Here is a 16,259-nt window from a genome sequence, read left to right on the forward strand (position 1 = left end):
TAACCTTATATACGCTTAACAATTAGACTGAAACGCCCAGGTTTACAATGTAGTTCTTAAAACTAGACTATTTAAATGAATACAAATAGGAACTGCACATAGTTAAACTGTGGGATATTTTAGAGTAGCTCTGTTCGCATGGTGAATTTAATATACAAAATAAGTGAAAGCTAGAACGGACCACGTGGAAAGTGATAACTTTCTGAACTTGACACTGCCAGTATGATCTTTTTGCTATTCTCTTGGTATCTGGGTAAGATTGTCTTTCACCAAGGTGGGTGCAGCAGGGATACTTAACATTTAACCTTATCATCATCAGGAGTCGTGTGTACCCAGAAGTCATTAAAAAAAGGTAATACATTAATATTTCAATATGAATTCAATGGAATTCTCGATATAAATTACGATAACTCTTAATTGAATATGCAGGCTAAAAGAAAGAAGAATGTTTTCTTCTTTCCCACTTTCTAATTTCTCTCAGTATAAGGTTACAATTCATTTAATTAACACTGTCATGGACTTTTACAATATTGATTTTAAACACAGGCCCCTAACCTCAGTGTGCATGCACTGATAAGCATAAACAGACCCACAGCATACAAATGAGAATCATATATTTATTAATAGTGTCCGGTACTAAAAACACAGTTCTGGTGGCCTTAATGTGAAAATATACCATTATGTACAAAGCATGTTCACCTGTAAGTGTAAGTATCTGGTTGGTTGTGTGTGTCTCCTGTTCTTGCTATCAACGGTGCTGTGTATTTGACTTCTTGAATGAGATGTGTGTGTGTTTGTGTATGTTCAGTCCTCCAGCAGGATATCCAGTTCTTCCAAAGGTAGTCCTAACTCGGAGCTCTTCTCTGTCATCAGATCTACAAACTCCTGCAAGATGCTCGGGGAACAGCTGCACACCGCGTCCATGTACAAGCCCTGATCACAACACACACACACCACACACACACAACACACACACACACACACACACACACACACACACACACACACACACACACACACACACACACCACACACATCACACACACACACCACACACACACACACACACACCACACACACACACACACACACACACACACACACACACACACACACACACACACATTGATAATTAAGTTCTTGTTCATTCAATTAAAAATGAGATGAACAGGTTAGCAGCTGTATCATGGTTTTTCTTGGGTCCTTTAAAAGTATTATGCTGTTGTCTGATTTAAGGAGCAGTACAATTAACTACTATTTTATTTATTTATTGGTATTAACTGCAAACAATCAAGAGGATCGCCTGAATTAGTTTTTTTGTCGGGCGGGATAACAAACCACGATCTAAATAAAGATGTTCCACTCTAACCCTTATATATTCATTGGGTGTTATATATTACCATTGTTTAAAAAATGTCAATAAATGCATGTACTTTAATGTGAGTCAATTACTTATTTGTTCACTTTAAGTCTGTATCTCACCTTAGCCCAGGGAATATTCTGTAAGGCCTTGTAGAAGATCCCAGTGGCTTTGTCCACCTTCCCTTCTGAAACCTACAAAAACACACACATGTAAAACACATAGACTAAGGACTAACTGACTGTCAATATTTGCACAGGCTTACTGTGTGTGTAAGTTATTATACTTCTATCCCCAAATCAATATTTAGAAAAATAACTGCACTGAAAAAACTAATATCATAGAGGCATAGCAAGCTTTGTTAATCATACTGGAAAAAAAAAAAAAATATATATATATATATATATGCGAGGAAAGCGAAAGCAGGTATTTGCCCTCTAAGTGAAGTTTGTAACCATGTCGTTATGAGTTATGGGTAGTTGTATAAAATATTCTCTATTTCCGATAGTTTGTATTATCTTTCCGACTGAAAGGTCAAGGACAAGTTTTCGAAAGGGCTGTACTGTAAACGTAAATATGTGCGTGTTATTTGCCGTCTCACCAGGAAGTACATGTACATCCTCCAAAGTAAAGGACAGTGAGACCCCATCTCTGTTGCTATGGCACTTTCAAACAGTCCACGGATACGGTTGCTGAGCCCATTCTCTGGCAGGATTGGTAAGGCAGCATCATGGCAACAAGACCTATACACATATATATGCAATTATTAACATGTAATGGTAATTTTGCAAGAACACAATAGGGGTGCAGGATGACCCCACACCTACCTATCATTCTCTCAACTCTTACCTCTGAGCAGCGTCAACCAGCTGCTTCCTCTGTTGTTCCGCAACAATGGAAAAGAGGCGTGGCACTACACTGCTGTTGCCCCTGGTTACAGAGTGGAAGAAGCGTCGCGCCCGGCCAGCACTATGGTAACGGTTCTCCACCTGGAACATAGGTTGTGTTAGGGTCATCGTACAAAAATAATAACCGATTTTATTTGGATTATTTAAAACTTAAATGAGCTACCTGTACATATAAACCCCAGAGAGGGGCGCTGGCCGGCCCACGTGGAGAGGGCGGAGGTCAGTGTCTGCCTCAGTGTTGCCAGGGGAAACACACTGATGCTGTTGTGGTACCTAAGCAACGCTGCCTGTTGCACTGCCAGAGCCTCACACTCAGAAGCTAGCCGGCTAACATACTGCCTGCAGGAGAGACTGGAATCAGACTGGTTAGCGTCGGTGCTAGCGACATCCTCAGAGCTGTTAAGCTGCTTGTCCTGGGTCAGCTTCTGGTGCAGCTCCTCCATCCTGTCTCTAGCCTGATTGTAGACAGCATTAGCGGCTTTGATGCCCGTTGTGAGGTACTGGAACAGAGCGTGGCATCCCCATCAGGCCTTTCAGCCTAGGCTTCTCTCCAAGCAGGTCCTCCTTACCTGCTGGTGGAATGATGAGATGAAGGGAAGGTCAGATTAATTAGAGATAAGATCGTTTTCCCAGGAGACAGTCAGACCTGTTATAGTCGGGAAAGCACAAGTGTTACAGCTAATGGAACTCACCCCCTGTGATTTTCTTACTGTGACATGTCTTAACAGCTCAAGGTTCACTGTCAACATCATTGAAGCTGTAACCCATGTATTAGAAAAACACTGGCTAATCAAAAGTTTGCTAAATATGCCCTAAAAGTGTAAAGGAAAAATTGTCAGCAGTAATGTTGAGTGACCAGGAGCAAATGGGAGAGCAAAAACCACAGATTTTGGCCTTTTAAAAGACACAGGTAGCATCTCTGTGGCGATAACGCACGGTAAATGTTGATGGAGTAAACCTTTTTTGTTGGTCTGGTAGTTTTGTTCGAGTGCTGACAAGCCGGTTGTCAGCACCTGTTCATACGATTTCCTGGCTTTCAGGATGGAGACCGGAGAGATGGGCCTGGTCGGAGGAGGCGGAGCTTCCCTCTGCTAGCCTGGTTAGCACACACACAGCTGGGGACGCAGTGAGGTCTACAAGTCCTCCCCCTCGCACTGTTGGCCCGTCCTCCATTTCCAGCTGCGCCCACAGCAGACACAGCTCACAGAGGGCGGGGCTCTGCAGCCCTTTGCCTCCCTCCATGGCCGTGGCCGTGGAGAAGACTTTGCGGGCCTCGTCGATGTTGCCCCAGCATCCACTCCAGATGAGCGTAGCCGCGCCACAGCACCAGTGACGAGCGGTTGTCAGGTTCTTTGAGCAGTTGCTTGGCGACTCGCTTGCTGCTCTTGCCCTGAAAGCGGAGACGCTTCTTGTTGCCGCCATGCAGGCACCGCAACACCTGACACATAAACACACAAATATGTAAATTAGATACTTTTTTGACTTGAAACTAAGTGGATCAAAATGTTTTTCTTCTCATTTTTAATATAACTTAAGTGCAATTAATCTGACTTCCACCTTGAGTTTCTCATACTGCATCCAGCTGAGTGACAGGGCGGCTCGCTGCTGGACAGGGAGGACAGGTTGGACCATCTTCAACACATTAGTGAGAAACCTCTCGCCCAGCTTCCCAAGCCCCATCCACTTCCTTGTTCCCTGAAGAATGGTCATGTGACCAATAGAGTTGACCCCGGGGTCAGGAAGGTCGTAGGAGGTCAGAGGACGCCTGAGCTCGTTACCTAGAGAGTGACATAGAGACAGCTTTGTGTCAATGTGTTTCCTTCCAGTTGATTGTTATAGAAAAAACTATCAAATAAAAAAAACACTAAAATAACTGAAAAAAAACAATCTGAATGTCATTGCAATGAATACACTTCAGAATATTCTGTAAAGCCCTGATAGCTAGTTTGTATTTGGTGACTGACAGTGTCATCTTTACCCCTGAGTGAGCAGAGAGAGGTTCTCCAGCAGCAGGCCCGGCTGACAGGGGGCAGCAGAGAGCACAGGGTCTACAGGCAGCCCGAGAAACGACAGGAAACGGAGGAGAAGGCGGAGCTGGAGCTCTGGTGAAGACAGGCGAATGAGTGATGGACCGATGTCATCAAACAACACCTACAGACGGAGAAAAGGGAGGGATGGACAAGTCAAACAAAATGGTCACACCTATAATGGCTTTGTTTTAACATTTAGTAAAAGAGTTCCAATCATGAGGAAATACCTGTCTGTCAGGGTCCTCACAGTCCTCCTCTGATTGACCCTTGGCTTTGTCCGACCTCCAGGGCAGCCAATGAGCTGCTTCCCGACACATCTCCACCTCCAACCAGACTGTCCATCTGGGCTGGCTGCGATCCTTCACCTCCTCCTCATCCTCATCCTCCTCCTCTTCTTCCTCTGTGGACAGCACACATACATAGGAGAAGATGACTCGTGATTTATCAAGGATTTACATCCGAAGTAAACAAAGTAAAGAATGTCTGTGTGTGTTTTACCCGCATTGGGCTGCAAGCCACCCCCCTTCTCCTGTTGGAGCATCCAGGCCTTCCAACCTCGGGCCCCCAACTCTCCAACTCTCTCCTCCCCGCTGTCCCAGAATGGCTCAAAAGAACTCCACCTGCACATACACAGGAAAAACGTCAATTAAGTGGAAGGCACTATTTAGCTTTTATTAACATTACTGGAGACCTTGTGTTCTTTTTTCATTTTTATAACATAAATAAAAAAAGTCTCTATAAAAGAGAAAAGGCGGATCAGGCGGAGCCAATCAGATGACGCATTGACTCCGATTTTTTCTTTTTAAAAAGCTTTCTAACTTGCTCTTGAAATTCACAAAGAGTGAGAGTGCAACAAAGATGGACACACACACACATGGATAACACAGCAACATAACAAATGTAAATTAACATAACATGCATAAACAGTTATGCATATTTGGTAAAAAATAATATATTCTCCATTGTTCCTGATTAATGGTTATTGGTTGACATCCCTGCATTAACACATTGGCAGAAATATGTCAAATGTTGTGTGTGTGTGTGTGTGTGTGTGTGTGTGTGTGTGTGTGTGTGTGTGTGTGTGTGTGTGTGTGTGTGTGTGTGTGTGTGTGTGTGTGTATACCTGCTGCTTGGTGGACAGTTCTCGTACACTGTCAGGTTTGTAGAAGGTGAAATCAATCATGGCCTGTAACAGAGAAATGGCCTTCTCTGAGTGACCAGACTGACGCAGGAAATGACACTGCTGGGTGAAGATATCTGGACAGGAAACACAACCAGGAGCAACCAATGAGCATATAAAAAAACAAATAAGAATATAGAAAATGTGTTACTGACGGATGCAGGTGATCAGGGGCGGCAGGTACTGTAGGCTAGGGAAGGCTAAGCCTTCCCAAATATTGTTGTCACTGCATCATGGTCAAATTAAAATATAATGTATAATGTCTGTGTCTTTGAAATTAGCGCTGCTATGCAGCCACCAGTAAACTGTACTACGAAGCCAGTTCAACAGACCCTGGATATGTTTGAGTTATCTTAACTAATCCTAACAAACGAGATCTCGCTAAGCGGTCCTATGATGCTGGTTATCAACTCGGTAAATCAACCCAGGGTTTCTCTGTCCGGCTGAGAGCGCGTTCAAGGGGCGGGGCTATATACATTTGACCAATCACAAACATGGACAAGCGTACTGACAGCGCAGCGTCATACTTCCTGAATGAAAATTAAACTATAATAATAGACAAATATGAAGAAGTTCAACTTTAAACATCAATGACTTAAACACTTTATCCAGGATAAAAGCCTGCAAGGTGAATACAGAACAGCTGGTAAAAAAAATAATAAACTAGAGTGTTTGAATGCGTACATTAACAGGTTTATGATATCACTGCCTCGTCTAAGACACGAGGGATCTGACTTTAATTACATTTGAGTTGAGTTTTTCATCAACTTAATGTGTTGCTTAAAATAATACTTCTGCATACAGTAGGCTATGTGACACTGCAAGTGTTGCACGGCCAGATACGGCTCGAGAAGCTGACTCAGATAAGGAAATATATGATATATTATGATATTATATGATCGATGATGTGATTGATGATGTGATATGAAGTGCGACACATCGGTGTCTTCCCTGCATACGGCAGTTTAAACTGTATTTCCTTTATCCTGTAATATGACTTGATAGATTTAAACTCTGCACACTGATCTCTGGTCAGGAGGCAGTGCTTCACTGAGTTGATCTCTTATCTATAGACGTCGGAGGCGGGCAGCGCCAGGTAAAAAAAGCTATTTAGGCTTCCCAAACATAAGCTTCCACGCGCCACCTATGCAGGTGATGTAAACTGGGCTAAGCAGGGTGACTTTGTACTTCCCATAGTAGAAACTCGATATTTAAAATTGAAATAAAAATCTCAGTTACCCAACATATCCTCCTCGAGCCCTGGCAGGGCCGGTGGGACACCATGCTGCCATCATGCACCGCACTGAGCGTGCTTAGACACTTCCCGTACGCAGAGTTCACCTTCGACACGGAGAAGATGCTGAAGTAGCTCTGGGTGAACAGCAGATACTCCCTCCACAAGGGGGCACTGTTTGGATGGAGAAACACCTGAAATATAAAAAAAAATAAAAAAATAAAAAAGGTACAACGAGTTAGACCAACAGGCAGCCATAAGAGCCGTTCCAACTCTCTAAATGCTAATAAAGATGTTTAAATTTAAATTGGATTTCTTTATATAGCAGAAAATAAGCTCTGTAGCCAACATATATTCATGATATACCTACACTTTTTTGTTCAGCAGGATAATCTCCAAATATTAACACCACTTTGTGATTTTTGAAGCGTGAATGCAATCTCTAGAAGTAAGAAGCTAATATTAGATTATAAAATAACTAGATCGTGGCCGCATGGCTGAACATCACCACCACAAATGTATCAGTTTTGTTACGTTTAGTAGTCTCTTTTAGTCACTAAAATGATACATAGGTTTCAGACATTCACGAGTGGGGAAATTACTGAGGAATTTTATGTTGTACAGCATTTGTTTGAAAATGTCTTCAGCCGGTGTTAACCACAGAACTAATACCAGGCTTCTAACCACCAACATGTTCAAAAAACCATTGACTTGGAGACTAGGTAACTCGAAGTGGTGAAATGCTTAGTTACTTCCGGGTTTTAGGAGTTGTTTATGCACCACTCTATTCTCCTTAACATCTTGTTTTGACCGTATGACCTTTCCATTGAGGTAAATGTAAAGTTGTTTACTATAAATCTGCAGCCTAAGTTTTGGTACACAGACATGACAAAATATAGCCTTTGATTGAAAAAAGGCAGTATAAAACTGAATGGAACCAAAGAGAAAAAAAATACAGAACTGCGAATTATCAACTCTATCTAGGGCAAAGAAATAAATGACAGCAATGCTTCCTTTCTGTTCTCCTTTAGCATATGGCACACTTGACTTTGCCAAAGTACACGAGATAACTCCAATAATTATGTCCAACACTTCCTTGCTGCTGCAGCAGCTTTCAAGTGCACTGGATTCTCTTAGCACTGTGATTATTTTTCCCTTATAAATAGAGTGGTGCAGTGATAACATATTTTTGTAGGCCGACCCGGAAGTTGGCGACTCCCTTGTCAAAAAGCTATTTTTCCCATTGGATTTCTCCGTGCCAGCACACATTCATGATACCTACATGTTTTTGTTAAGTGGGATAATCAAGGGAAAGTCGTTTACAATATATCCGCACCTGCGTTTTGGCCCACATTTTGCTTGTAAAAAGGCCTTTTAAAAGCTGAATGGAACCAAAGACAAAATAAATACTGCCAATTATCAATTCTATTTAGGGCAACAAAAAGAACTACAGCTGTAGTCCAACACCAAAACCCTGAGAAGTTTTTCTGGACTTTAAAGATGTATTTTAAGGCTGTACACTGACCAGCTTCTTCCATTCTTGGCCAGAGCAGAGGGCTCCCAGAGCTCTTGGCAGATCCGGAGCTCTCCAGCTGCAGAGCGATGCAGCTGTGGTTTGGTCGAGTAACAGCGCGCTCTGCGATGCTCAGCTTTTTCTTCCAGCAGCGCCTGTAGGAGGACTTCCGATGTTCCACCGCTTTCGCTGCCCTGCTGCTCCGCCTCTCCTCCAAACCACTGCTGCACTCAGCTCATCCTGGAGAGGGAGAAACAGGCGTGCAGAATGAAGAACTCAATTATTGAAAAGCCATAAACAATAAGGGACTTGTACAGCGAGCTTTCATGAACGGAACAATAAAGGCCAACGCGAATAGGAGGGATTGTTGTTTTAATCATCCTTAGCAATGGTCATTATTTTGCTTAGTAGCGGTGAGTCACGTATTATTACATGGCTTAGTTGAATACGTCGATTCTGATTGGTCAATTTGGACATTTCAGATGTTATTAATACTCGATACACACCGCTGCTTAGCATAACATCCCCGTTGCTAAGGAGGATCAAAGGACAGAAGGAAAGAGGTTAAAAGACAGATACATCTTCAGAAGAAGGAGACAGGAAGTAAAACAGCAACAGGAACTGTGAACTGACTTGGACAGTTACAGTAAAACTCAATCAGTGCTGCCGTTCAATTTACGTTGTTGGTTGCAGTCGCAGTTTCCAGCCTGTTGTGGTGCCGTGGTTACAGAGTTTCGTTTTTGGGGCGGAAAGCAATATGATTATTTCCAAGGCAATAAAATAATTCCCTTAATATTGGGAGTCAAGTCGTTCGTGTTATTATGTGGCCGTGTAATAAGCGGGATACATGTGTATTATCCCGCTTTATATGTTTATTGTCATTATTGACATTCAACTAAGCAGTGTAATAAGACAAGGTTAGATTTTGTGAGAACTATATAGACAACAATTTCTTATCAATATATCCCACATATTTTGGACATATCTGGAGTCTCACTTGTTTGAAACTAATAACTCTTTATGATCTTTCAATCTATACCATGTAAAGCCCAGTCTTCCTACCTGGTATCGTATGAACTGTATCCAGAGCTGCGTGTCTCCTGGCTGCTCTCTGAGCCGCCTGTTGAACTCTTCGGTCCTCCCGGCCAGCGCTGCATTCTGCCCGGTCTGCACCTCCTGCTCCTGCTGCCCCTGCTGCTGCCCCTTCCCCTGCAGCCAGAGGGCCGTGGAGGCGTCATACACACCCAGAGGATTCACTGAGGATGTCTGCACTCTGTCACCTGGATCCAAACATTTCTTATTGAAACAACAGCTACGGCTTCCCTTTTACAGCCTGTTGTAGCTACTTCTTGTAAGGGAAACTTCTGTGTAGCAATGCAGTGGGAGTCACCGACTCAGGAAGGAGACACGGTGGAGCAGGAGCTTTTGTGTCAAACACTGGAGGTTTATTTGGAGTTACGGCCGGAGAGTTCACATCACAAATCACCAGCAGTCACGGTGAGACTGCAACGGGTGGGGTTGCCACAATCAATTCTGGAGCGCCTCTCTCTTGCTAGCCCATTTAACTGGTTTCACATAGAGTAATCAACATATATTTTGAGTAAGATAGCTTTAGACAGTTGGGCACGACTGAGTTACCCTGCGTCCGCCACTTATGGCCTCGAATATGTCATACCCTGGAGTCCACAAACAACAAAGAAGGAAGTGTCCCAGTGCACCCACCAACAAAGACCATCTGTGACCCAGTGTTGGTTGACCCGGTCACAGAATGGGAACAATAACATTATGGCTGAAGCAGCCTATGTCCTTAAAGGACGATAAACAGACGTCAGGGTTGGTCCTGTATCGTCATATCTAGGAGTCTAGGACAATTATTTCCCTAACACTTCTCTTACCTGTCTTTCCTCCTCCTTTGCCTCTCCTCATCGCCGCCCAGCGGGAGAAAGGAGGAGGTGCTGATGGCAATTGCCGTCCTTAGGTATTGTGGGTAATGTAGGAACAAGGGGGCTCGGCCTCAGCAGCTGGCGACTGACTGTAGAGAAGTATCTGTCTGCTGCTTTCTTCTTGTCCCCCCGCTTTTTCTGTTTCTTATTTGACTCTGACACCTCCCAGCTGACTCCCTGTTTGCGGGGGTCCAGACCCAAGGGGGACGAGTGGCCCTTGCCTCCTATACCTAGAGCACATAAAGAGGGTTCTCTGAATCTCACTGTGAACAGCAATTAATGTTTATCAGTAAGCATCTGTTTTGCTAGTGTAGCCTTTAAACCTAGCTTCATGTATGAATATGTTTCTGTCATGTCCTCAATGAAACAGTAACAAAGGGATGGAGGTTTGTTGGTTGTCATAAAGTGGGATCAAGGGATTCCGTTCATTTCATTTTTCATTTTCAAAGCTTTTTATACCAGGAGCTGAATTATCAGACATATACTTTGATTCAAATTAATGGATTTCTCCAGTTTGAAAACTACAGTATTTGAAATATTTGGGCTAATGCAAGAACATAGCTATTAGCTTGAACAAAATAACTTGAAGTGTGTGGACATTATAATGGGTAAATGCTACATTATATACCTGTAAAGTTCTTGATTTTAAATAAACGTAGATCCCGCTGAGCGGGAACTGACTTAAAGGAGACACTTCATTTTTTGTCCGATGAAAAATCCAGGAGGAAATGTGTGTGTTTGAATGTGTGTGTTACCTGGTTACGTCTTCCCTCTGTACAGGGACTTTGTAGGTCCAGTTGGCTTGGTCCTGCTTTACGGTCCACACAGAACGGCTGCTCTGTGGGTCGACTTGAGGTCATCCAGCAAGGAGAAACAACTGCTAACGGAGCAGCCTGGGGACGGGGTAACGGATACACACATCAGAAACATAGAGCAGGGGGGTAACCACGACGAGAGAGATCAACAGAGCCAGAGGTATTTTACTTAGCTGGCTCGACTAAACTAAAACTCCTGATCAGAGATAAGGGGATCTACGAAGCTGGTTATCAACACGGTCTTTGTGAACCCAGGCTTTCCTCTTCAGACTCACACAATACAGGGCATTCACATTTGACTTGTGAACACTGTTCCTTTTGGGATACGGGTAAATGACATTTGTGAATAGAATATATCATAAGTGAAATTAAAAGTATTTGTAGGAGCCAGGAATGTCAGAGATATCTGTTGTATGATTTTAATAGAGGTTTTTTTATATTTTGGGATTGGTCTTTTTTATAATATTATAACTTAATATTTCTGGATCAATTATTGTCTGGATCAGTTGGGTCACATGGGTATGGGCAGCACTCATATTTAATATAATTACCTGTTGACCAGTGTGAGGGAGGTGTGTATGGAAGAGAGGGTGAGAGGGGCACTATATTTTTGTGTTCACAGCTACTTTGTGATAGCTGGATTATTCTGATTATTTGTTTTTGCACGTTATATTAATTGATAATTTTCATTAATTTAAGATTTTGTTTCACTGCATTTTTGGATCCCAGCATATATTTTTGATAGCGCGTCTGACATAGGCAACCAGGCCCGACCTCAGCCTCTCAGCAACTTTGTTTGTTCCTGAAGTGGCTACTTTTGTATTGAATTTGATCTGTGATACATACCAATAGACTAATCAACTTTTTAATCGGTTTTGGATTAGCTGCAATATGCCAGCAATTTAAACGGACCTTAGCAAAAAAGGGGACTGGAGACATAAAAACAAGTGGGGAATTATACTGCATTCCACTCGCAAGTACGTTTTATACTGATGAATAATACCTTGTACTGATGTTACGCATCACTGGTATAGGTTGCCACGGAGAAGAAAAAATAGTGCATTTCATAAAGTATGCGCTACTGTAACAGCACAGCTTTGATCGGTGGCATAAATGTAACCTTGGAACTCAAAATTGTACATAATAACTTATTACCTGAGCTGATAAGCTGTACCGCTCATAGATTGACTATAAGGTTGCGCTATTTTAAAGGAACTAGTTAGAACAGCTAGTTAGAACAGCTGGTTAGAACAGCTAGTTAGAACAGCTGGTTGAACAGCGGTATTTGGCGATTTTAGGCCTAAACTCTGAACATAACCGGGTCCGGAGCAGGTTAGTTCTGCAGCGTAGGTTGCCATGGTTATTTAGCCAGGTTAAAAGAGAGCCACAGAAAACTCTGGCTCGTAGTACACCCCTCAGAAGTAAGATAGTGCAAATGTGTGCAAGAAGTGTGAGCATGTGTAAAATGTATGTATAACCTCTCTGCCTCTTGCTCCCTTTTGAGGTCACTGGGGAAAATGATTTCAGTCTCATTGCCGCTGCTGTCCGAAATGTCTCCTCCGCTCTTCTTTTTGTGTTTTTTGTGTTTTTCTTCTTCTTTTCACTCTTCTTTTCTTCTTTTTGGGTGGCAACATCACCCTCCTCCACCTCAGAGCTCACATATCCCCCACACTGAGGATTATAAGGTGCACTTAATGTTAAAGACAGTCGGAGAACAAAGAAAAGTATAAGAGAACAATTTAACTTCACAGATCTAGCTATCTATTTATCTATAAACACCTGACGTTAGATTTATTTGACTAAATTATACAGTACTTCTGATACTTGTTATGGGAGAGCAATACATAAATATTTAGTAAGTTATTTCTAAACAGAGTACTTCACGTTAAATAAGTCAGATCAGTAAAAGGGAATGAGAGCATGGAGCATGTGTCAAAACACTTGGCACCGTGGCTTTGTCATGTACAAATAGTTTAAGACCAGGATTAGGCTTGCGACACTGCAGCTACCCAAAGGGAGAGGACGATTGGCAGTGCCGAGTTTCCAGGATTATTATTATGCAGCTCAAATCAGAACCGTGGCATGTTGGTGTAATATGGAATACGTAGCCAAATGGAAGGACATTGAAACAAATGGGGAAAACTAACCAGATTCAAAAACTACTTAGGGGATAAAGAATTATTTAGGACACAGGAAAACTTATTAGACCCAATTACAAAATGCACTTTAAACACGGTAATAAAGAGATACAAAATAGGAAAACAGACAAAGATTTTGAGATGGATAACAAATGATAATAAATTCCAGCCGGGAAAAGAAGATGCAGGTTTTAAGCGATGGGCCCGAGGGGGCATCACAGCAATATGTAGGATGGTGGAAAAAGGGGAAATGCAGAGTTTTCAATATCTAGAGATAAGTTCGATCTGGAAAGGGGTGACCATTTAGATACTTACAGGTGAGAGACTATTATATAAAAGAAAAAATGGATAAAACACTAAACAAAATGGGGTAATTAAGGTATGATTGAAGCATATGAAGGGAAGAAAGGCAGGGTGATTTCAGCTCTATATCAAGCTCTGTTGGAGAGTAGGGGGAATTCAACTCTATATATAAAAGAAAAGTGGGAGAAAGAACTCGGATTGATATGACAGAGGAAGAAATGTATGTAGTGCAGCATTCAACTACTGGGTCAAGGGTATGGAGGGAATTTGGCTGGAAAACATAATCAGATACTTCATAACCCCAAAGATAAAAGGGAGGTATGCCCCGGAACAGAACGCATGTTGGAGGCAATGCGGCGAGGTGGGGGCAGACCACACACACATTTAAATGCCAAAAGATGAAGGGATACTGGGAGGAAGTGTGGGGAGTATTGAAGGGGATATTAGGTATGAGGTTCCTAAGACCGGCCTGATGTTATACTTGGGGAATCTGGTACAGGAAAACACACAGGGTGGGGACAGATACCTGATTAAGGTGCTGCTGGCTGCCAGCAAGAAAACAATTACCAGAGCATGGTACAAAGCAGATCCACCTACAAAGGAGCAATGGCTGGGAGTAGTACAGGAAATATTTGATATGGAGAGATTCACACACATATTGAGGGTCCAGGAAGGGACATTTGAGTCCAAATGGGAAAAATGGGTTGAATATAAAAGAAAAATGAACGACACCACAAATTGAGAGTTGGAACCAGACCATGATGTTGCATTAAAATAGGATAGAAAGCTTCCATGTCACTGTTTGCTTGTTTTTATTATTATTTTATTTGTACTTTCTTCTTTTTTCAATGGGTCTTAATTCAATGTATACTGAACTATATGTGGTTTTGTATGTTATAAAAATGTAAGTGAAAAAAAAAAATGAGTTTAAAGGGAAAAGCTTGCAGTTTTTACAGTTCAAAGTCCAGTATTTTGTCTGAAAGAAAAGAAGTCCCCGCTTCATATCTGTACCTTGATTCCTTTTCGTTCAGCCTCTCACTCGTCTTCTCAAAAAAACGACTGTGAAGAGAGAGGGCATCTTCAGTCTGGAAACTCTTATTTTTCAGCCAGTCTAATTCTAAAAGGGAGAGAGAGAGAGAGAGAGAGAAGAGAGAGAGAGAGAGAGAGAGAGAGAGGAGAGAGAGAGACGAGAGAAGAGAGAAGAGAGGAGAGAGGAGAGAGAGAAGAGAGAGAGAGAGAGAAGATAAGATTAGATTAAAAAAATTCATAATCAGTAATCATGAGGAGGATTTAGAGGTTGTGACCAAGAGTATCAATCACTGAGTGTGTTTACATGGCAGTTTAAAAACAGTCTTGAATCCAATGCGAAACAGCTCAAATTAACGAAGGAGATACACTTCTGTTGTCTTGTTTTACTGCTGATTAAAAAAGATAAATCCAGATGATGGGTAAGTACACCAAAGTCTTGAAGCCAGAAACCTATCTGAGATAACACAGGCCGTACATAAATGACAGATTTACAGCCTGTGGATGAGCCATGATGTATTTGTATCTGTGTTAATGTTGAGCTACAGATGTTTGCACCCTATGTGATTGTGTAGCTTGTCATCTTACCAGGTTACAAGATTGTAAATAACACATTCTTTTGCAGCCTTTAGAGTTGTTAGGGTTTTTTCTACCTTATCCTAAAAAGAGGGTCTAAGGACATATTGTAAAGCCCCAAGTGATATTGGTCAGTATATATAAAATTGATTTGAATGGACAAGCCTGCACTGCCAGAGGATCAGGATTCTGGATAGTACTGGAACATTTCAACATGGACCTGAATATCCAGGTTCCTTTCAATGTAGAGGTCATGTCCCACATACTGTCACCAGCAAGACTCAACAACAGGATTATAAAGTGTAAACACACCAGTTACTTGGTAGAGGTTAACATAGAGAGACATTTCTCCCTAAAGCTTATAAGGAGGAGAATTTCGTCAAAAAACGACAGACTTGTGCCTCCGCCCTTTAGGTTCGGTTATTAGCAGAAACACGCCTTGTAGAGGATTACTGGCCATATTCAGTTCACTTTGTCTTATAGATTCGTTATAATGTGGACTTGCTAACGCACAACACAACAAAACGCCTAATTGTCTTTGTTTATTTGAATGTTGCACTTGCATCATATACAGTGTAAACACATATTCAGACAGTATACTAACTTCCAGAAGTAACCGTAGAGGAATGTAAACTGCTTGACAGAGCTAAGCTAGCTCCGTCATTCAGACGTTAGGACAGCTAATGTCAGCTAGCTCGTGCTAACGGGTTCCTCTCTCAACATAATGACAACAGAGTATTAGAACCATTATTAATTCATTTAAATATGAAGTGCTAACCCTTGGACGAATCTTCAACTTTGTTTGGCTCTACTTCTGCAAAAGCTGGAAACAGAGCCATGATGATGTCGCATGTAAACAGTCGCACGACTATGACGTCACTTGACGATTACAAAAACACATTTACAAATGAACTGACTCAATTTGATATGTAAATTCAAACTTCTACTGGAAAATGCCAACAATTTGAACATCGGAAATAAATCTTCCCAAAACTCAATAGTAAGCATCCCCAAATAAAAAAGAAAATGAAAAGCTTAAATATTACCCGGGGAAAATAAAGAAAGCTGCAGGACCAGTGTGTCTCTGCCTGCCACAGAATGAGCGACTGACATCTCACGCAGGACCTCACATCTCACGTCTTTGTTTAATTGTTATTATCATTTATTTTGAATGTTATTAATTAATTGAATGAATTTTCATTCCTTGTGTTCCTGAATGAGCAGTTCACTTCA

The 16,259-nt window shown here is 41.9% G+C and overlaps 1 protein-coding gene across 1 annotated transcript; it reads right to left on the reverse strand.

Annotated features, from left to right (window-relative positions):
- Window positions 1-601: 601 nt before the first annotated feature.
- On the reverse strand, window positions 602-15,865 carry nrde2 (NRDE-2, necessary for RNA interference, domain containing). Its single transcript, XM_034205949.1, is given in 33 exon segments — window positions 602-933; window positions 1,483-1,554; window positions 1,962-2,103; window positions 2,210-2,349; window positions 2,432-2,467; window positions 2,469-2,789; window positions 2,791-2,840; window positions 3,227-3,332; window positions 3,334-3,555; window positions 3,557-3,706; window positions 3,826-4,045; window positions 4,247-4,419; window positions 4,526-4,698; window positions 4,797-4,908; window positions 4,910-4,918; window positions 5,422-5,555; window positions 6,718-6,750; window positions 6,753-6,906; window positions 8,238-8,254; window positions 8,257-8,298; window positions 8,301-8,450; window positions 8,453-8,465; window positions 9,288-9,498; window positions 10,121-10,188; window positions 10,190-10,378; window positions 10,380-10,398; window positions 10,924-10,967; window positions 10,969-11,013; window positions 11,015-11,075; window positions 12,465-12,567; window positions 12,570-12,673; window positions 14,436-14,541; window positions 15,805-15,865. Coding segments are annotated over 33 exon segments (3,609 nt in total). The 3' UTR covers window positions 602-804.
- Window positions 15,866-16,259: the final 394 nt, after the last annotated feature.

The sequence above is a fragment of the Gymnodraco acuticeps genome, unplaced genomic scaffold, assembly GCF_902827175.1.
Source record: "Gymnodraco acuticeps unplaced genomic scaffold, fGymAcu1.1, whole genome shotgun sequence".
NCBI classification, from domain to species: domain Eukaryota; kingdom Metazoa; phylum Chordata; class Actinopteri; order Perciformes; family Bathydraconidae; genus Gymnodraco; species Gymnodraco acuticeps.